General features: G+C 46.1%; 1 protein-coding gene across 2 annotated transcripts in view; it reads left to right on the top strand.

Annotated features, from left to right (window-relative positions):
- LOC137383337 (collagen alpha-6(VI) chain-like) overlaps positions 1 to 22,582 on the top strand; it is a 160,775-nt gene that overhangs the window by 27,943 nt on the left and 110,250 nt on the right. The window contains exons 4-5 of one of the 2 annotated variants that reach the window (XM_068056039.1): positions 3,202 to 3,548; positions 5,231 to 5,309. In XM_068056039.1, coding sequence (XP_067912140.1) covers positions 3,202 to 3,548; positions 5,231 to 5,309 — 426 coding nt within the window. Of the gene's footprint in view, positions 1 to 3,201; positions 3,549 to 5,230; positions 5,310 to 15,181; positions 15,261 to 22,582 lie in introns of those variants that run through there. The other variant, XM_068056049.1, reaches the window with a different exon arrangement.

The following is a 22,582-nucleotide window of genomic DNA, read 5'->3' as shown; positions in this document are numbered from 1 at the left end:
TTAACTATGTGATCATTATATATATTATAGATATCATTGCATAGATATAATATATATAATTGCAACCACTGACTGCTCCCATCTGAGATGAAACATGCTTTATCTTATTGCAATTAGTAGTTTAAGGCATCCTAGCAGTTGATTAAAGAAATTCAAGTAACTTGTTGAACTGGGGACTGTGGACATGTTAAAGACTACTGGCCTGAAATACTGCTCCAGGATAAAACGGAATCTTGATCCAGATCCAGATTGGGAGGTATAAAAAAATGATAGTAACAGGTTTATTTGAGATTCTGCTATTTTTTCAGTCCTGCCATTATGCGGGAGCAGAGGGTGAACCTTTAGCAGATCCTGTACTTTCCCGTACCCCAGCCCCAGCCCTCACCCGGCCGTCAAAGTGTTGTATCTGGGATGTTCCTCCTATATAAAATTGAATAGACTTCTTGCCAATCAAGAGCTGGACTGAGTTCCATTGAGGACTTTTGAAAGATCCAAAATGTTATCCAGACCTTCCCTTTTGTTCTTTCCTCGCCTGCTCCCCCTTTCCTGCCTCTGTATTTGCTTAAAACCTGGCACATCTCTAACTTTTACAGCTCTGGCAAAAGGTCATCGAACTGAAACATTACCTCTGGCCGGAGATTTTCCAGCCGATCTATGCAGCGAGTTACAAAAGGGGCAGGACGCATGCTGGCATTTGCCCCGCGGAGCCGCCGTGATATTTAGCGCGGAGCCTCATTTACATGTTTGGGCTGGACCGCCCATCCCTGATGATGTAGAGGGGGCAGGCATTCCATCCCCGGTAATTGCGTCTGGCGCCACTGCGCAGGCAGCGGCACCATTTTTAAAGGGCTTCCAGCCCTTCATTTAAATTTAAATATTTAAAGTTACCTGACATGAAAAATCAAATGGAAAAGTTTATTAAAAATTTCAATCCCCTCTCCCACCCTCAATGACAACATACTTTATTAATGCTCTCTCCCCCCCCTAAACTTGTGATCCCGACCATCCCCACCCCACCCCAAACCTTCTTCACTTTAACTTTCAATGCCTTCCCACCATCCCCTGCACCAATCGCAATGGTTTTCCCCGCTTCCCCCATCCCGGCATGAAAACCTACCTGCTCCCCCATCCCAACCAGTCTTCCCCCTCTGATGTCCGAATGGAGAGCTGAAGTGGCGGGTGTTCCAGCAACCAACCAGAATATCGCAGCTGGGCGGCCGTCGCGATGAGCTAAGTATTAATTCAGTAATATAAAAAGATTTAAATAGTTTGATGAAGGTACTGTTGCTGACGGCGTGGGGGGCCCACCAAGAGGCCTCACCGCCGCCAGTAAAATGGGACGGGGCCTTCCCAGCATCGAGGCCCATGGCAGGCCTCTCCTGGAGGTATTTTCTGGGGCCTCCAGCCATTGGGGGACTGGTAAAATTCAGCCATCTGTTTCTCTATCCACAGTTACTGCCAGAGCTGCTGAGTGTTTCCGGCATTTTCTGTTTTTATTTCAGATTTCCAGCATCTGCACTATTTTGCTTCTGCCCATTGCAAAGACTTGCCTGCTAGTTGGTTCAGACAGGAAAATAAGTGCACAAGGTCACTACCAGATTTTGAACTGGTGGTCACCTGTTTTTCAGGTTAGAAATGGGCAGACAGTAGTTGAAACTTTCCTTTAATTAATTTATCTTGTGTTAGAAAGTCCTGTTGGACTACCTGTATCTCTAAAAGATACCAGATAGGCATCACTGATTTACAAAGTATTAGTCCAAACAAGAGGTAAGTTACGATACCTGATCCCTATCTTGTAGCACACAGGCATGTGTCCATTATTATCTATATCATTTAGAGATTTGTAATTTTTTTATACATTTAATGAGTAATGCTGGTGCTGCTGATGAATGTTAAAGGCAGGATGAATATTTTCAAACAGCTTAGGATGTCCTAGGACAAGGGTCTGCAATCTGTGGCTTCAGAGCTACATGCGTCTCATTAAGTACCCATTAAGTGCAGCTCTCGACTTTATCGATCAAACCCATTTTGATGGTAATTAAATGCCTTGTTTCATCTTTTTTTTACTTTTATTAACATTGTACTGGTGAGAAAGTATCATTCAATGTACAACTTTTTAATAAAAACCTTTAAAAGGTTGAAATGATTCTCTTTTTTATTCCATTATTATTGGCATTTGAGTAACAGCATTACAGCTCTTAAGATATTAGGCTGAATTTTACAGACTCACCCCCGACGTCAGGGGTTGTGGTGGGGGGGAGGGGGGGGTGGCCGGAAAATGCTTCCGGGAGAGGGTCACCATGCACCCCAACGCCGTGAGGACCCGACCCGATATTGCCACCGCCATTAACATATTGAAATTAATTTAAATTAATTACCTTTACGTTTCCGCTGTCTGTCCTGGTGCGATATTCATGCTGCTGGCCAGCAATCCCTGTTCGGTGAACCGAGGTGGAACACTGGTAGTGAGGGGGGAGGAGGTAAGTTTCTCAGTGCGGGGACGGGGAGCGGGGTCAAAGTAATATCATTGCTGTAGGGGATGGTGGGAAGGGTTACAGTTTAAAGTTTATGTACTTTGGGGGGGAGGGTCAGGTGGACAAGGTAAGTGTTTTGAGGGGGGAGAGGGTAAATAATTAATTTCATTGATATTGGGGAGAGGGACAGAATAAATGTATTTAATTTTTTTTAATAAATGTTGCTTTAAATATTTAAATGGGTTGGTAGGGCTTGAAGCCCTTTAAGAATGGCGTCAGCACCTGCGCACAGGCAGCTTACGCCATTGCTGGAGACAGACGGCCCGCTCCCTCCACATCACTGGGAGGAGGGGCGGGGGGTGCAGTTTGCCCCAGCTATTTAAATGAGCCGCTGTGTTTAATATCGCAGCGGCTCCACAATGTGCCGCCCGCTCTTTGCCTGCCACCGATTTTGGAGTTGGGAGTATAAATTTCAGCCCCTTGTGTTTTTGACTGAATTTTTTTTTTAAAAGGCTGTTCTTCATATTAAGTTTGCTGAGCCTGTCCTAGGGTTTGATTTTTTGATGTACAGCTTTATATGTCATATTGAATTGTGCAATAACTCGCTATCCTATACATATTATAGTAGTCTATTTCTAAAAGTCTACATTTGTCCTTAAATGATTAACCTGTGAAATGAAAGTTAGTAATGCAGTTTCTGATTGCTTTCATGTTATGTGATTTGCAGACTGCGTCGTAGACATTGCTGTGGGATTTGATCTCCCGGGATGGTTTGGATCACAGAACATATTGACTGGTCAACAAAAATTACTATTAAAACTAGAGGAAATTGTGCAGAAAATCACATCTATGAGTGATATTAGTTGCCTCCCTGGTTCCAGGCCAATGATCAGAGTGGCATTTTACATACAAAGCGAAGCTGGTCAGGTTATCTTTGAAACAAAATTCGAAAACTATAGTCAAGAAATAATTAATAATCTCACAGCAATCCAAACAGCAGCCAAAATTGATTTAAATGTTGAGAATCTGGAGTCACTCGGGAACAAATTTGGAGAAACAACTTCAAAGGCAAAGGTAAGGATTCTTCTACAATGAATCTCTCACGAAACCTCCCATGAAACTTTACAGGATTTAATGAAATATGATTTGAAGATACTTTGATAAAGGCGCAGGACATGTGAACTACATGTAACTGCATTTAGGTTTTCCACTCCTACTTGAGGCTGGACACAGGTTAAAATAAAGTCAAAAGTGAGTGGGAGAAGGGAACGTCAGGTGGGTGATAAGTAAGCAGTTGAGAGGGACAAAGAAAGGATGGGGGCACAAACTAGCTCAACTGTACTTTCCTAGTTACAACACACTAGGGCTGAATTTAACTATGGTCAGAGAACGGGCAGATGGCTGGACTTCATTAGTCTGGGCCACCAGCAAATCAGTCGATTTCCACACCGAGCTGTGCAACAGAAAGAGTCTGTGGGGGGAGAGGGGGGGTTACTGGAGGTGGGGAAGAGTCATTTGAGGACCCCTATTTTAGACACTCACAGCCTTCTACAAATGGGCAGCACATGGCACGGTGCAGCTCTGCACCTTTGCACCTCAATATTGCAGTCGGATTTTATTGCATTTTCTAGGGTTCCAATTTGCACAATTTAATGAGGCTCCTACCCGGTTCAGGCAAGCACCTGGGCTACCTTTTTATAGGCCCTGGATAACATAGTGATGCTTTGGAGGAGAAACAGGGTGATAAGTGCAGCATTCCTATTTTAGGGCGGCTACTGCCCCGTTTCTCACCCTCTGGACCGAGTTAAAATTAGCCCTACCATTTTACCATCCAACAAGTGAGACCAATTAGATTCAGCCTTCAATTACACATTTGGAAATTAGCAGACAATACCTGCCTGTCATGGCAACATTTGGCTGGAATTTTATGCCTCCCCAGGAATCGGTTGGGAGGCAAGCGGGTGGGGGGGGGGTATAAAATCAGGTGGGAGGGTGGGGGTTTCCGTGCCTGTTGCCTACCCACCTCCACTGGTATTTTACCAGCAGAGGGGAGATAGCAGGTGGCTTGCCCGCCCTTAGGCCAATTGGGACCCATAAGTGTCCGATTAATGGCCACTTAAGAGCCCCTTTCTGCTATCGCTGGTATTTTACCAACAGTGAATGGGCACTTTGCCGTTTGGGGAGGCCACCCAGTAAGAACTGGTGGGGGTTGTTCCCTCCTGATGAGGCACTCTGTTCCACAGAGGGGCCCCCCAGCAGCATGGGCTACCGCTGCTGAAAGACCACACCCCCCCCCCCCCCCCTACCCTTGCGATCAACCACCCTCCCCCTCGCTGGGGCCTGGCTGATTGGCCCCATGATCCCTGACCCCACTTTTTTTATTCTCTGGCCTCCATCGCTGGCTGGGTCCGGGGCCTGCTGCAATCCCAGCAGTGGCCACTGCTCCTGGTGGTACTGCTGGGACTGAAGAGCTGCCAGCCCTCTGATTGGCCAGCAACTCTTGTAGGCGGGACATCCTGCCTCAGAGGGGAAGAAGCCACAACCTCTGGCAATTAATTGGCTGAACCATACAAAATAGCGCCATGGCTTCCAAAGCTGGCAGAGGTAGACTCACCTCCGGTTTTCCAGCCAGTGGGCAGGGCCACCAACTGCTTGTTAATTCTCAGCCATAGGCCAATAATCTGTTTCCTATTGACTAAATGTGTTACTTGAAGAGTAACTCACAACAAATATATTTCAATGTGTTTTCTTTGCAGGTGATACTTATATTTACAGATGGCTTTGCTGACACCAAAGAGAGGCTTAAAGAAACAAGCAAAAGTCTCAGAGAAAAAGGTAAAGACTTTTTTTTTATTCATTCATGGGATGTGAGCATTGTTGACTCGTACAGCATTTATTACTCATCCCTAATTGCCCTTGAGAAGGTGGTGGTGAGCTGCCATCTTGAACTGCTGCAGTCCTTAGGGTGTAGGTACACCAACAGTGCTGTTAGGAAGGGAGTTCCAGGATTTTGACCCAGCAACAGTAAAGGAACAGCGATTTAGTTCAAAGTCAGGATGGTGTGTGGCTTGGAGGGGAACTCCAAGGTGGTGTTCCCATGCATCAGCTGCCCTTGTCCTTCTAGGTGGTAGAGGTCGCATGTTGAAAGAGCCTTGATGAATTGCTGTAGTGCATCTTGTAGATGGTACACACTGCTGCCACTGTGCATCGGTGGTAAAGGGAGTGAATGTTGAAGGTGGTGGATGGACTGCCAATTAAGTGGGTTGCTTTGTCTTGGATGGTGTCGAGCTTCTTGAGTGTTGTTGGGGCTGCACCCATGCAGGCAAGTGGAGAGAATTCCATCACGCTATTTTATTTACCCAAGTTTTATTGGAGCCACTGGAGGTGTACTTTGACTTCCGCTAGGAACAGGTGCAAACTCGTAAGAGTTGCTGCGCTACCTGCCTGTTAGCATCGTTGTAAAGCCTGAGCCATGTCACTGCCCTGACCTCATTGATATGCCACTGGAAAGCTATGGGCACCCTGCTGCAGCTTGCTTATTGTGGAGGGCGAAATATCAGTTAGCTCCCATGTTGACCCTCCTGCTCCTCCTGAACTCACTAAAAGGAATTAAAAGTTTCCTGGGCAATTTTTGTGTGATCTCTGGTGGTCCCTTTAAGGAGTATGTATTGCACATGAACACCCATTGGTTCCTGAAAATTTCACTCCAGATCCTGCAACCAGCAAAACACCGCGGTTTAGAGGCCTGCTACCCGACCCGAACCCGACAGGACCGACGACATGTGTCGGGTTCGGTTTGGCTTGGGCCTATCTTCCGGGGCCGGCCTTCGGGCTCGGATCGGGTCGGGCCAAGTCCAGGTCGAGTCGGGTCGGGGCCAGACACACACGGTAAGTGCTCTGCTGGTAAGTATTAAAAATAAAAAAACTTACCTGAGCTGGAAGTCCGGGACGAGACTGAGTCTGCGCAGTGAGTGAGTGACATCACTATGACATCTCACGCATGCGCTGCAGCTTCTTGCAGATTCAATATCAGGAACGTAAGTAAAGGGATGGTTGGGTCGGGCTCGGGTCGGGCCAACTAGTGGCGGGTTCAGGTTGGGTCGGGCTCGGGCCCGCTGTGGTTCGGTCAGGTTCGGGTCGGGTTCTTTTTCCCGACCTAAAGCAGGCCTCTACCGCGGTTTACATACTTAGACAACCTCTTGCCTATTTCAGACAGTTGAGTTGTAATGAGAAGCTTATTATGTTGTCTGATGCAACATGAATAAGATGAGTGGCATTCAGTTGATTGAAGATCTCAAACAGGTTTATGAACAGTTGACAACTATATACAGTACAGAGCTATTTATTTACAGGTCTTTCCTCGTGATGTTACAATTACAGAGAGAGAGTCTGGCTCCACGTCACTTGACTGTGTTCTGGTACTTGGCTCATTAGCATACTAAGACCTTAAAGGGACATCACTCTTAAAGGCAATCACACAACAGAGTAGCTCACTCATTTATAGACCATCTGAAAATTGCACCGGGAAGGCCCTGGGCGTTAATGGAGTGGTCGAGGGCCCCCAGTGATTGCTGGCTGCCCATTCTTCAGGTGATGAACAGGCAGTTGAAAATCACCCCCACTGGATCTGTTAAAAACATATGTTTTAAACTTTGAAATGTATACCAACGTGTTGTGAACAAAGAACAAAGAACAGTACAGCACAGGAACAGGCCATTCGGACCTCCAAGCCTGAGCCGATCTTGATGCCTGCCGAAACTAAAACCTTCTGCACTTCCGGGGACCGTACCCCTCTATTCCCATCCTATTCATGTATTTGTCAAGATGCCTCTTAAATGGCGCTATCGTACCTGCTTCCACCACCTCCCCCGGCAGCAAGTTCCAGGCACTCACCACCCTCTGTGCCTAATATTGTTATAATTAGCCTTCCCCCAATTTAGCACCTTCACCCGAGGACTACTCTTATCCTTATCCACAAGTACCTTAAAACTTATGGAATTATGGTCACTGTTCCCGAAATGCTCCCCTACTGAAACTTCGACCACCTGGCCGGGCTCATTCCCCAATACCAGGTCCAGAATGGCCCCATCCCTAGTTGGACTATCTACATATTGTTTCAAGAAGCCCTCTTCAAGAAGAACTTGTGGTTCGTGAGCTGTACAGATGAGGAAGTTCAACTCCTTTCTGTGCTGCATTACTTCATCAGGCAGCAGTTAGGTGCTGCAAATGACCAGATGACATCAGCATTCTTAAGTTATGGAGGTAAAAGATCAGCCAAAATACTGTGCTTCTGATTTGATCAATGTTGATTGATAGCAGGATTAAACTCCCCTCTTGTGCTTCCATGGCATATTGCCAACATCCACTCTGAGGGCTGCTGACACCAGTGAAACTGTACACCAGAAGAGAAGAGGAGGAAAAATGACTTAAATTCATCAACACACCAGAGGTCAAGACAATTATTTAATATTCTTTACCATGTCTTACCAAAAGCATTATTCTTAGCATGTTACTAGAATATTTGTGGCTTTTTTATTTTCTGAATGAAAGTTTGAAACCACACACGAAAAATTAAAAAAGAATGGCTGAATTTTGGTAACTTTCATTTGAAATACAAGTGCACATTAACTTGAACTATTGCATTTGAGCACCATGGAACGTTCCTCACACTAGAAAACATGAAGCCATACCTTAACAAAATGAGAAGCATATGCATTTTCACTGTATTCTCACTAATAAAATATCTAGACCCAAACATTTAAATAAAGGGGACAAAATATGTGAGAAAATGTGGATGGCGAAGATTGGAAAAATATCTAAAAGTAAAAGTAAAGAGAAAATAAGATGTGAAGAGAAAATTGGATTAAAATTGCAGTGGGCAATAAAAGAAATCAAAACGTATCTAAATAATTTTAAATGGACAATGTATCAAGGAACAATTGAGGCCTTTTATCAATTACAGAGTGAAATAGTGAAGAGAAAAAATGCATAGAGAAGCTTAAATGGATTTTTTTGTGTTGCAGAAATATCAATTTTCCATTTTGGCAATAGGAAGGATGATGAATGCATTGAAGTTGATGGAAATAATGGAGATCGTGAATAAATTGAACATTTAATAACTAGGGCACTTGAATATTTGTAAAGAGTCAGGATCATGTGTAAAGTATTAAAACAACTTTTAAAAAATAAATACATGTTAGTTATTGAAAAAATGAAGGTGGAAATTACAATTTTTCTCATTGGACAGTACCAGAAAACTATAAAGCACCTCATGCTATTCTAGCCATTCAGCAAAGATCAGAATCACTGGATGAAATTTTCCCAGGCCCTCGGAGGTGGGTGGGGGGCAGGAAAATTCAAAAAAATGTGTTGGGCTGGTTAGCTGCTGTGTTCTACCTCCAGCTGCGTTTCCCAGGGCAGGTTGGTGGTGAAGTCAGGAACCCCTGCGGCTGAGGTGGGAAGGAAATTGAGGTCATTAAGGAGGCAATTGAAAGGGATTTTCCCAGTGTAATCCCTCTTTCCGAACAGGGGAACAGTCTCATGCTGTGTCTCCAACCCAGCTGTTAGGAGATGGCGATAGCACAGCGGGATGGAATGGCTCAGGGAAACCAACAAGCTGTGGAGGCTTTGATCAGTTTCACTGAAGGGCTGCAGAATTGGCCAGGCTGAGACACTGCTTTACAAAGCACTCCTATCACAGAGTGCTATCATTGCTTGGTGAGTGCCAGCTGCCTGGAAGGCACTTCACCTGACCAACACTTTCACTCTCAGCTCAACTTCCCTGCTGCCAGCCTTCAGAGTGGCACAGAGCAGCTAATGCAGCTACACTGTCCCCCTCTGCTGACAGTCTAGGGCAGGGAGCTTTCCACTGCAACATACTCCAGCTGCAGCTGGAACACCAGCAGCAGTACCAGCTGCTTTCTCCATAGCCATATGCCCCTGTACAAAGCAGAGGAGATGGCCACTGAGATGCAGGTGGAATGAGGGGAGACCCCCAATAGAGGGCCTACATGCAGAGGACCAGCTATCCCAACATGGGCAAGCACCTCATGAGACTCTTGAGGCAGGTCACTGCTGTCAGCTTCATCCTCATGGAGCAAGACCACCTTCCCAGTTGACCAGGTGGGCATGCATTGCCAATTGCTGACAAGGTGCCTGTCACTGGAGGTCCACCACTTCTGCAATCCACAACCCCGCATCTCTGACACTTGCCAAGTTGTGTTATCTCTTCGCCTGTAAGGAAAGAAAGTAGTGAGGTGTGAGTGTTAGGAATGACTTGTGTTCAGAGGAGTGAAGGACAACACTTGTGTATAGTGACCATAAGGCATGGATGCCAGAGGGCAGTAGGCTGAGGGTCATTGTGAGGGTTGGCTACTCAGATGGTCGTATGGGATACCTGCAGAGAGAAATGAGTTGAGCTTCAAGGTAGCTTGGTTTGGATTATTATTATTGGCTATCCATCGCAGGCAAGGATGATTGTCTTCGTGAATCTAAAGATGGCTGATGAGGCCAATTTGGGATCTGCAGACTTTATGGCAGTAGGGCATTTATTGTCATGTGGGATGTCTGGTTGTGTATTATTAGTTTGGGTCGTGGCTTGTTCTTTTCGCTGCTCTCACTTTTCCTCTTTATTTTGTCATCATTGGATTTTAAAATGCTGGGATCCTTCCCACAGACTCTGCCTCCATCTTGTTCGGTCCACGGCGATGGTCTCCCAGGAGTTGATGTCAATGTTGCATTTCTTCATGTTGGCTTTCAACACATCATTGAAGCACTTCTTTTGTCCTCCTCTGGTGCATCTGCCCTGACTGAGCTGGGAGAAGAAGACCTGCTTTGGGAGCCTGGTATCTGACATCCGAACTATATGACCAATGCAACGAAGCTGATGGTGAATAATCATAGCCTTGATGCTGTGGTGCCTGCTTGTGAGAGGACACTGATGTTGATGTGCCTGTCCTCCCACTTGATAGCTAGGATTTTCCGCAGGCAGTGCCTTGAGCTGCCTCTGATACATTGTCCATGTTTCAACCCCGCACTGTAAGGTAGGGATCACGACCGCATGGTAGACCATGAGCTTGGTTCCAGTTTTGATGTTGCAATCTTCAAACACTCACTTCTTCAGGCGGCCAAAGACTGCACTGGCAGATTTCAGGCGATGCTGGATTTCGTCAACCTTCTGTGAAAGATAACTTCCAAGATACTGGAACTCTTCCACAATTTTCAGGCACTCATCATGAATCCTAATCAATGGGGCTGGGGTGTATATATTTGGAGTTTGCTGATGGAGGACTTTGGTCTTCTGAATGTTGAGTGTAAGTCCCATCTTCTCATATGCCTCAGTAAAATACATCAACGATTCTCTGAAGATCCGTTTCCGACACAGCATTTACTGCAGCGTCCTCAGCGTATTGGAGCTCAATGACTGAAGTTGAGGTGGTCTTAATTTTTGATCGGAGTTGTCTGAGGTTAAATAGTTTACCATACATTGAATAAGTAAGCTGCATTCCAGCAGGGAGCTTGTCTCTAGTCAGATGGAGCATGACCACTGTGAAGATCGAAAAAAGAGTTGGGGCAATGGCACAGCCTTGATTAACTCCTGTCTTAACCTCAAAGGGGTCTGTAATGGATCCGTTGCTAAGGATCACCACTCGCATCTCATCATGATGCAGGCGGAAGATGGTGGCGAATTTTGGAGGACATCCATCGTTCAACAGAATCTTCCAGTGTGCCTCACAATTCAGAGTTGAAGGACTTTGTCAAGTCAAAAAATGCTATGTAGAGAGGTTGAAGTTGTGCGCGATATTTTGCTTGTAGTTGGCGAGCTGTGAAAATCATATCAGAAGTGCCTCTTGATGGCCGAAACCCACATTGAGATTCGGGGAGTAGCTCTTCAGCAAATGTAATGAGTTGGTTCAGAAGGATTCTTGTTATGATCTTTCCTGCAATGGAGAACAGGGACATGCCTATATAATTTCCACAGTTGGATTTGTCCCCATTCTTGAAGATTGTCACAATCATAGCATCCTTGAGATCTTTCGGGACATCCTCTTCATTCCAGACCTGTACGATGAGGGGGTGGAGCTTTAATGTTAGTTCCTCTCCTCCATGCTTAGAAATTTCAGCAGGGATTCCATCACCTCCTGCTGCTTTGTTGTTCTTCATGTGTGTGATGGCTTTCATCATCTCCATAGGCGCTAGTGGAGTTCCAAATTCATATCTAACTGGATTTTGTGGGATGGACTTGTAAACATTCTCATCAACAATTGAAAAGATCTTCAAAATGGTCCCTTTCATGGGCATTGACAGCTTCCCTTTTTATTGATCAGATCTCTCCAATCCTCAGACCTCAAAGGAGCTGGTCCTTGAGTACTTGGGCCATAAATGGTCTTTGTGGCAGTGAAGAAGCCACAGATATCATTCATGTCAGCAAGATAATGAATTTCCTTTGCCTTGACTGCCCACCACCTGTTCTTCATGTCGTAGGTGCTCATTGTACCTCTGCCTTTGCTTGTTGGTAAGCCAATTTCTTTTGCTTTGACTTTGGGTCATTGTGCCAGGCACAGAATGTCTTGTGCTTGCGATCAATCAGTTTTTTGATATCCTGATCATTTTCATTGAACCAGTCCTGATGTTTCCTGACAGAAAATCCAAGTGTATCTTTACAGGTATTGATGATATTGCACTTAAGGACATCACAATCAACATCCTAGGGGCTACCATTGACCAGAAACTGAACTGGAGCAGCCATATAAATACCGTGGCTACAAGAGCAGGTCAGAAGCTAGGAATCCTGTGGCGAGTAACTCACTTCCTGACTCCCCAAAGCCTGTCCACCATCTACAAGGCACAAGTCAGGAGTGTGATTGAATACTCTCCACTTGCCTGGATGGGTGCAGCTCCAACAACACTCAAGAAGCTCGACACCATCCAGGACAAAGCAGCCCGCTTGATTGGCACACCATCCACAAACATTCACTCCCTCCACCACCGACGCACAGTGGAAGCAGTGTGTACCATCTACAAGATGCACTGCAGCAACGCACCAAGGCTCCTGAAACAGCACCTTCCAAACCCACGACCTCTACCACCTCGAAGGACAAGAGCAGCAGATGCATGGGAACATCACCACCTGCAAGTTCCCGTCCAAGTCACACACCATCCTGACTTGGAATTATATCGCCGTTCCTTCACTGTCGCCGGGTCAAAATCCTGGAACTCCCTTCCTAACAGCACTGTGGGTGTACCTACCTCACATGGACGGCAGCGGTTCAAGAAGGCAGCTCACCAAAACCTTTTCAAGGGCAATTAGGGATGGGCAATAAATGCTGGCATAGCCAGTGACTCCCACATCCCATGAATGAATTTAAAAAAAAGTGCTGTGGACACTCTTCTTCTGCTTTTGATTGATGTTTCAAAGTTTTTCCCTAAGGCATTGTTGGAATCGAACTCTTTTGATTGGCTCCTTCAGAGCTTCTACGTTGATCTTTCGTGGACATTGCTTCTCTTGCATCCGTCGTTTGGGAGCCAGTTTGATGGACATGATTGAATGAATAAGTCAGTGACTGGTCCAGCAGTAACAGCTCCTCTCCTTGCTCTGGTGGTGCAAACATCTTCGCAATTCTGGGCACAGGCGATGATGTAATCGATCAGGTGCCAGTGTTTGGACTGTGGGTGTTGCCATGACGTTTTTTATTTGTTCTTCTGGCGGAACAGGATATTGGTGATGATAAGCCCATGTTCTGCACATTTAGTAAGGAGATGAATGCCATTGGAGTTGGCATTTCCAATTCCTTCCCTGCCAATGGTTCCATTCCAGAGAATCTCTTCCAACTCTGGCATTGAAGTCTCTGAGAAGAATAAACCTGTCCTTCTTCAGAACCCCACTAAGAGCTTGGTCAAATTTGGCATAGAAATCTTCCTTGGTTTCATCACTGGTGTCTAGAATTGGGGCATGTGCACTGATCGCGGTGGCATTTTGGTTCCTTGCCAATTTGATACAAAGAGTCATGAGGCGCTCTGATGAAGGTAGTTGACAAGTTCATTCTTGATGGCAAATCCAACTCCGTGAATTCTGCGTCGTTCTTCTGATTTTCCCTTCCAGAAGAAAGTATAGCTGCCTTGATGTTCCTTGAGCTGCCCATCTCCAGCTCGCTGGGTCTCACTCACAGCAGGGGTGTCAATATCATATTGCCAGAGTTCTCGGGCGATAAAAATGCAGTGCAACACTCTGGGTGTTCACTGACGGGTGTGTCCATGAGGGTCCTGATGTTCCAGGTCCCAAACTTTACTACTTGCATATTTTGTGTGTTTCTACTGCAGAAGGTGATCCCTCTGAATGTGGCTATTCGGTCGGGAGAGGTGAGGCAGACTATGTTTAGGACACCATTTCTAGCACCCTCCCCAATAAGGGGTGAGAAACAGTCACAGTTACAGCTGCTGAAAGGCACCGTTGCCTCATCCAAGTGCTGGACAGCCATCTTGTAACTGCTGCCTCTGTGCCAGATCATGACTAGAAGTTTCCAGACAACACAACCCTGCTCCTGTCGCCATTTGCTGGTCACCAAAGGGCTTGGAGGATGTACTCGGAAAGGAAGACATCTGTGCGTGACATCTTTTAACATGGAGAAACCGTTGCACACCAGCTTCCACACGTATCTTGACAGAATGACATCTTGATCCAATGGCAAGGAAACCAAGATGATTGGGGGGTTTCATTCTGCTGCAGCCTTCATCTGCCAGAACAACCGTTGAGATATTTCAGATGGCTTTCCTTCCTCCTGCTGTTCTACTGTTGAGGACTTGTTTGCCAGAGCCCCGTCTGCTGAGTAATTCTAGGATTCCTTCAGGCCTTCACCGTAACCGACGCAGCCCATGACATAAAGAGTTCCACCGTATTTCCCCCTGTTTTGATTGACCCTTTCTTACTCATTGCCCAGGTTCCATGGCGAGGACAAGGGGGTGGACTTTGGAACCCTCTTGATTTGTGATGTGCAGGAGAATGCTGTGCAAGTCAGAGTGTGGGGCTTGGCATCTGACAGTGTCACACCAATCACCTGTCATGTCCTACTGAGGTCCTTGATCCTCCTGGTCCATTGTCTCCCAGTTAGAGGGGTCACACTGCTGCTGCTCACTTCCTCAGCCACTTCCAGCCTTGTCTGCTTGGTTGAAGCAGGTGCCCTCTGCGTCCTGCCCTTAGGAGAGCTCACCTTGCTGCAGCTCCTTAGGTGGACCTTCAGGTCAGAGTGGGAGATGCGGGGGCCAGTCTTTCCAGGTCTCCCCACCATTCCTGTGGGTGTTGCAGCCTGAAAAATCCAATTCCTGGTGAGCTTCTCTGAAACATGCTACGGTCCCTTTAATTAGAAATCCTTCCTCTGATAAAATGGCCATGTCATCTCGCCTGCCCTCCCCAATTGTTTGGGAAGACTGGAGGTGGATTCTTAATTAGTTTGCTTTGGCAAGAGCAACTGGAAGGCTCGCTACTCAGGCAACCATTTCCGCGACCCGAAAATGGTCCCGACATCCAAAAGAAAACTATGTCGGGAAAATTCAGCCCATTATCTTGGGAATTATAAAACTGTTATCTTCACAGCTGTCGTAAAAAAATTGCTGTAAAGGCAGTAAATAATTTTGTTGGCTTGTTACGTAAATTGTCTTGTTTGTAGAAAGGCAGTACATCTTGATGAAAAGAGTAACATTTAAAGACATGGACAGTTGGCATTTAACAGTGAATACTTCAAATAATGAATATTAGTGTCAAAAATAAGGAATACGATTTGAAAATGAAAGGTAAAGCAAATTGTTTTCCACACTAAGGATTAAACCAATTAAGCCTAAGCCATATGTATATAATGTTGGCTGATTAAATTGTTCATACTGTAACTTAAGTGTTTCCTGAATGTCAACATTGACCAGACATTACATGCTGAAGCATATAACTGCAGTTGCTGCTCTGAAAAGATTAACCTGCTTATCTCCAAATATAATAATGTACCAGATTGTAGTTTGAGATCTTTTTTGGAAGCGATTTTGTTGATTCCATTGAGTTCTAATTTTTGGGAGTGTGATTAGAAAAATAAATGAACAAATGCATCCCCACCTCATTAAGTTGTGTCTTTTCCAGTTTCACTCTATCCCACTAGCTAGGTGCAGTAGCATGGAGATTTAAGGGGTAATTTTATGAAACTGCATTCCTAGTCTGAAGTCTCATCTGTTGAGAGTGCATATTAGGAATTAAAGTGCATCCATTAAAGGGTGAATTCATTAAAAAAATCACTAAAGTTTAGCCCTGCTTACTTCCAGTTCCTCATGTATGATAATAAGGCATTTTTAAAAATAATGAACATTTTTTTTTTATGTTTCAACCCATTTGTTCAAGGTCAATAATCCAATATTATAATTTAAAAACAATAATCATGAATTACAGTCTGTTATTTAGGCCCCAATCCTATCCAGGGTGTGCAGTGGGAGCGGGAGGATTCAGTATCATGTGGGAACTCGGAAGTAGGTTAAGCGCATCTTGTCTGTGGCTTTTTAATGCAGCCACTTTGTTATCAATTTACTTCTGGGTTTTCCCACCCACTCAATGCCACGGGGGTGATGGGAACTCGCATGTGCGATCTCAACTCCAGTATTTAAAGAAGCAATGCAAAGATGGAATTTAGAGGTGTTGGAGTCAAGACAGGAAAGGAGGATGTTGAGGGATGGATGCAAGGCTGGGCACCGTTTCAATGATGCCTCCCTGAGTGTGCTGTTGGGGCCTATCAGGAGCTGAAGGGAGATTTCAACTGCAGCAATGGGAGGAAGAAACCTATGACAGAGACCATGAAGGCATGGTTGGAGGTTGCTGAGGAGGTCAGCAGCAGGGCTGTGGTGCTACATTCCTGGATGCAGTGCAGAAAGCACTTTAAGGCCTAACCAGGTTAGGAAAGGTGAGTACAGTGACACGTTCACCTACATCTTGCTGTGCACATTACCCTAACTCCCTCACCCTGCCTTCTCAAGCTACTCCATCACATCACTCCTCATACCCACTTACCTTGCAGGTGCACTCGTCCTTCTCTTTCTATGCACTTCCTCACATCCCATCTATCCATCCACCACTCCCACTCACCCTGATCCTCTTGCAATGTCATGCTTCTCCTTGATACTCATCATCACCAAATGCTTTCCATCTTTGGGTGAAGGCACTATATTCACTCAGAGGTCTGTTCTTTCCTTTGTTGCAGGAAAAGAGAGCACAGAACACCAGGGAGAGGCAGAGAATCGGAGGTGGCGCTACAGCCATTTCGCAACTCACAAGTGCAGAGCAGGGACACTGGCGATCAATGGAGTCTCAATATCTCTGGTTGTCAGGATGGGGAGATGGGAACCTCCCAGCTACCTGGTGACAAAATTAAAAATCAGTCAGCCACATGTCATACAGCACTCAGTCATGTTAACTTGATGTCAACAGCAAGTGAAATGTGACCATGTTCATAATGAGATGTTCTGTCATTCTTACCCTGCCAGCATTCATTCACGTCTTTTATCTCCCAGAGGGTCTTCACACGTGCAGCTGGAGTTGATGGAGGTCGTAGATGAAGATTCCTTACTGGAGTTAAGTCATTCTGAGAGTGCACCATCACACTACTCATGCATGCCATGCACCAGCTCACAATCTTGTGTTTCAGTGGAACTAGTAAGAGAGATAGTTGGGAACTTTAACTTGATGAAATGTTGGGAGCAGAGAGCTGGGGGGTGGGAGGGTCCAGTATTGTACAGGAAACTCAGAGGTAAGTGCAGTGTGTCTGTAAACGGCTTTTCAACCCAGTCATTGCATTTGTATATGACTTCCAGGTTTCCTGACCAATTAACGTGAGTGGGTGTGATGACGACATGAATGAGTTGATTTCAACTCCTCTATTTAAAGGTTGTTATGACCTCAGTGAGACTATTAACATTAAAATATGAGATATGAACTCCCAGACCAATTTAAAGAATTACACAAAATTTCACATCTAAGACTTTTATTATAACTAAGCTAAAAGAAATCCTCATTAACCAAATAGTACTTCATAAGTAGCTGATACTGCAGATTACAAAGAAAGATATTTCCTTATTAAAATACTTGAAAACCTCACACCACATTTAAATGTTACATAGTTGTTTAGATGGCAAAATACTTTGCAGTTAAAAGTTCCAAATTCCTCCCAGTAGCAATGGGTTGAATTTCCCAGACCATTTCAAAAGTCAATGTCCTCTTCACTCACTTCTCGGAGCACTTCCGATCTGGACGTCCATGAATAAGGTGATTCTTAGTGATCCTGCTGGTCTTCTACTTCTCCACAAGCTTCAACTTTCAAAACAGGTTCAAGTCTTTGCAGCCTTTTACTGTATCAGAGAGCAGCTGTCCCCTCCCTCTCTCTCAGGCTGCAACCACTGGGTTCCCTTCTTACAGCCTGCCTTGAGACTGCAAGTGCTGGTTTCTTCTCTTACAACCTGTCTGCCTTCAGAAAATCTGTTAAATTTATTTGGACTCAGAAGTCAATAGCTTAGACCTTTCCAATATACAGAGTCCAGAAATCTGGTTTCACAGTCACCTGGGTCTTCCATTGTTCTCAGTTGTTAACAGCTGCCTGGAAGATTTACATCTTCAGAATCACTGACCCCCTTGTTTATGACCTGAAAGACTGGGAGGGTGAAACCCCTGCAGTCTCTTTCTTTAAAACAAAAGTCTTTCATCTGTCTTGTCCCTTAGCACAGTTGATGTCAGGTCACCTGATCTTTTGAACTCCATCTTAAACTTTAAAAATCACAATTGTTTAAAACATAATCATGTTACAATGTCCAGCATTCGTAATAAAGGGACACTGCAAAGATGATAGTTGACGGATTCTGGAGGAGGAAGAACAAAAGAGGGGATTATCAGAATGGAGTCAAAACATCCAAGTCTGCACCTTGCTTTAGTGATGCCTCCCTGGATGTAATTCTGGGGTCTGTAAGGGCCGGCAGGGAGACACTGTCCACTATTGATGGGAGGAAGAAGCACGCCAGTGAAAGCAAGAAGGCATGGCTGGTAGTTGCTCAGGAGGTAAGCAGCAAGAGTGTGGTGCTATGCTCCTGGATTCAGTGTCAAAAGTGTTTTAATAATCTAATCAGGGCAAGAAAAGTGAGTACAGTGGCACATTCAATTACATCCTAATGTGTGTATCATGCCAACTGCCTCACTCTGTCTTCTCAAACCTACTCCAGCACATCACCCCTCACACTAAGTTATCTTACAGGTGCACCCGTCCCTCTCTTTCTATGTACTTCCTCACATCCCAATCTCTCCATCCACCACTGCCTTCATTTTAGTGCTAGGTCATATTCCCATTACACTCACTCACAGGTCTCTTCTTTCCCTCCTTGCAGGTGAAGAGTGCACAAAACACCAGGGAGAGGCAAAGAACCGGAGACGGTCCTCATCAATCTCGCAAGATTTGCACTGGAGATCAGCGGAGTCTGGGCATGCCTGGCCATCAGACGTGGCAGGCTCCCAGCTACCTGGTGACAGAGTTAAACATCATACAGTCACATGGCATACAACATGTTGACTTGATGTGAGCAGCCAGTGAAATATGGTCATGTGGATAATGATCAATTAAAACATTCTTACCTCTAATTCAAACCTTTAGGCTGGAATTTTACCCTTGACGGATGGGAACCATCCACCGACTGAAAAGTCAATGGTGAGCCCGCCTCTGCCTGACCTGGGTATCCGATCTGCATTTTGCAGTCCCCAAGCCTTTAATTGGTCTGAGGCAGGACTTGCACCTCATTGAGGCAGGAAGTCCCAACTAATGAAGCTGCCAGCCAATCAGAGGGCCGGCAGCTCTCTGTCCCAGCAGCACCACCGGGAGCGGTGGCCACTGCTGAGACTGCAACCAAGCCATTGCAAAGAAGATGTTGGGGAGCCCCGGAACCAAGGTAAGTTTTTGGTGCCTCGCCAGGGGTAATCAGTCGGGCCTGGCGAGACAGGGTGGTCGATTGGGGACATGAGGGACATGTTTGTTTCTGGGGAGCGTTGGGGCAGTGGGGGCAGCCTTCCGTCGGGCACAGGGTGCCTGATCTTGAGAGCCACCGCCACTTTGTCAGATGGCTTCTCTTGGGCCTGGGCCACCCAACCAGCCATGGGTAAAATCCCCCTGGTGGCGGGCAGAGGCCCTTAAGTGGCCGTTAAGTGGTCACTTAAGGGCCTTGGGTGGGTAGGCCATTTTACGCTGCCGCCCTGCATAAAGTGGCGGCAGAGGCGGGAATGGGTTGGGAAGGGCCCCTCAAGCCTACCGCTCCATTTTACGCACCCCCCCCCCCCCCCCCCACCCCGCCACCTTCCCGCTCTTTAGGGGGGTGTAAAATTCCGGCATTAATCTCCCACAGGGCCTTCAAGCATCCTTCAGGAGATGGTCTAGGAGGTCACTCCCTCTGAAGATGCAGCATCACTGGACTTATATAGACCATTCAACAGCTCTGATACTCACACTTCAGTGGGATTGGTAAGGAAGACGGTTGGGTTTTCAACTGCTGACTCACACATCTTAAGTGAGCAAGAGCAGATGATGGAGACAGGAACGCTAGTGGAGAGTCCACATCAGAGGACACAGAACACTTCATGCTCTGCTTAGCTAGGTGCTGATGTTGAACCTTGGGGACAATTGACAAAAGGGATGCTCCTTTGACAACAGCAAAGAATGTGCAATGTAGGCAGGCTTTCCAGCTACACTGTGCATGTTTGGAGAGAGATTGGAGGAGTCCATCTCAAGCATGAGTGGCATCAAGTCGTAGCCACTTGCAATGCTGACTTCATCCATGGAAATAGGGGCACCTGCATGGACCATCAAATGTAGCAATCTAACAAATGCATGCAGGCCCTCACTAATGGCTTGCACGCAATGAATGCTACCTTAAATAGGATTGGTGAAACCCTAACCTTAGTCAGTCATTGCCCCACTGACCTGCAGCAAAGTGTTCTCCAGCTCACTGCCAGCCAGGATGTGTGGCTGGACCGTGACAGGGATGATGAAGAAAGGGAACGTGGGCAAGTAGGGACTTGGCTCAAAGTGCTTCCACTTCTCACCCATTGAACCCACCCCCTGTAACCACCTGCCCAACCCCCCTCAGTCAGTATCCCATGTGCAGCCTCATATCCCAATGGCCAAGTCTACCCCTGCACAGGTGCAGGTGCAGCAGTCATTTGTGTGATTCGTATGGGCTCCCAAACCGAGAAGATGTTGGCCAAGAGAGAAAGAAGGGCTCTGAGCAGTCTACCTCTACTTCTGCTGCAACCATAGGTGTTGCAACATATAAGAGCGCCAGGAAAAAAATTAATGATTGGTAGTTGCACAAGGGTATGGACATAAATGTCCTGGACATTGTTATTTTTATTGCGTTTTCATTCTCTACTTGAACCACATAAATATTATTCTTTTGCACCATTTTCCTGTCTTGCCTATTCTTGGTTGCTGACCAGCAAGTGGCCATTTTACTTGTTGGATGATGAATGGGAAGATGTGAATTGATGGTGAGCAATGGGGGACTGTGAAAGGGTGGCTAATTGTTTGCAGGATTATTTTGTGTTAGTGGCATTGGTGGAGAGGCAGGGTGAACAGCGGAAAACTAGCTGTTGTATTGGTTGTGAGATGGGTTCACTGATGGAACCTAAGTGAGCTTCACAATGATCGGGGTACCCTTGGCGGCAGTATGTGCAGCTGGTTGTGCATTGCCCTTATCCTCCTCCTTGGAAGAGGATCTGTGCACTGTGCTCTGTTTCTCCTTCAGGTTCAAACCTCACTGATGTGCAATATTGTGCAAAGTGCAGCAGACCAATGACCATTCTGGAGTCCTTGGCTTTTTAAAAAATTCATTCCTGGGATGTGGGCATCGCTGGCCAGGCCAGCATTTATTGCCCATCCCTAATTGCCCTCGAGAAGGTGGTAGTGAGCTGCCTTCTTGAACCACTGCAGTCCAAGTGGGGTAGGTACACCCACAGTGCTGTTAGGAAGGGAGTTCCAGGATTTTGACTCAGCGACAGTGAAGGAATGGCGTTATAGTTCCAAGTCAGGATGGTGTGTGACTTGGAGGGGAACTTTCAGGTGGTGGTGTTCCCATACATTTGCTACCCTTGTCCTTCTAGGTGGTACAGGTCAAGCGCTTGGAAGGTGTTATCTAAGGAGCCTTGGTGCATTGCTGCAGTGCATCTTGTAGATGGTACACACTGCTGCCACTGTGCGTCGGTGGTGGAGGAAGTGAATGTTTGAGGATGGGGTGCCAATCAAGCGGGCTGCTTTGTCCTGGATGGCATTGAGCTTCTTGAGTGTTGTTGGAGCTGCACCCATCCAGGCAAGTGGAGAGTATTCCATCACTCTCCTGACTTGTGCCTTGTAGATGGTGGACAGGCTTTGGGGAGTCAGGAGATCAGTTACTTGCCGCAGGATTCCTAGCCTCTGACCTGCTCTTGTAGCCATGGTATTTTCATGGCTACTCCAGTTCAGTTTCTGGTCAATGGTACTCCCAGGATGTTGATAGTGGGGGATTCAGCGATCGTAATGCCATTGAATGTCAAGGGGAGATAGTTAGATTCTCTCTTGTTGGAGATGGTCATTGCCTGGCATTTGTGTGGCATGAATGTTACTGGTACGTACTGAAGGGCATCTCAAAATCTGTCGTGGTAACTAAGGCACATCTTCAGCATTTTGATGGTTTGTTCCATGACACATCTGGTGGTGATATGGCATTCATTCTAGTGCCATTTGGCTTCATTGGTTAGATTTCTGACAGATGTCATCAGCTAAGTTTTAAGCGGGTATATCTTGTCTCCTCAGAACAACCCATTAACTCTGCTTCCAGGTGAGAAGATGTCAGTGAGGTTGGACTGCTGGAGGACAAAAGCATCATGGCAGCTGACCAGATATCTTGCACACGCCTGCATAAAGATCTTTTTGTGGTTGCACACCAGATGCACATTCATGGAGTGGAAGCCCTTGTGGTTGACAACACTCCTAGGTGATCTGCGGGTGCCTTGATTACCACATGTGTGCAATCTATGATGCCCTGCACCTGTGGCAAGCCAGCCAAAGCCACAAACCTGAGTG

This window comes from Heterodontus francisci, chromosome 2, assembly GCF_036365525.1.
Source record: "Heterodontus francisci isolate sHetFra1 chromosome 2, sHetFra1.hap1, whole genome shotgun sequence".
NCBI classification, from domain to species: domain Eukaryota; kingdom Metazoa; phylum Chordata; class Chondrichthyes; order Heterodontiformes; family Heterodontidae; genus Heterodontus; species Heterodontus francisci.
The sequence above is the reverse complement of the archived record's forward strand: the minus strand, read 5'-3'. Positions and strand labels throughout refer to the sequence as shown.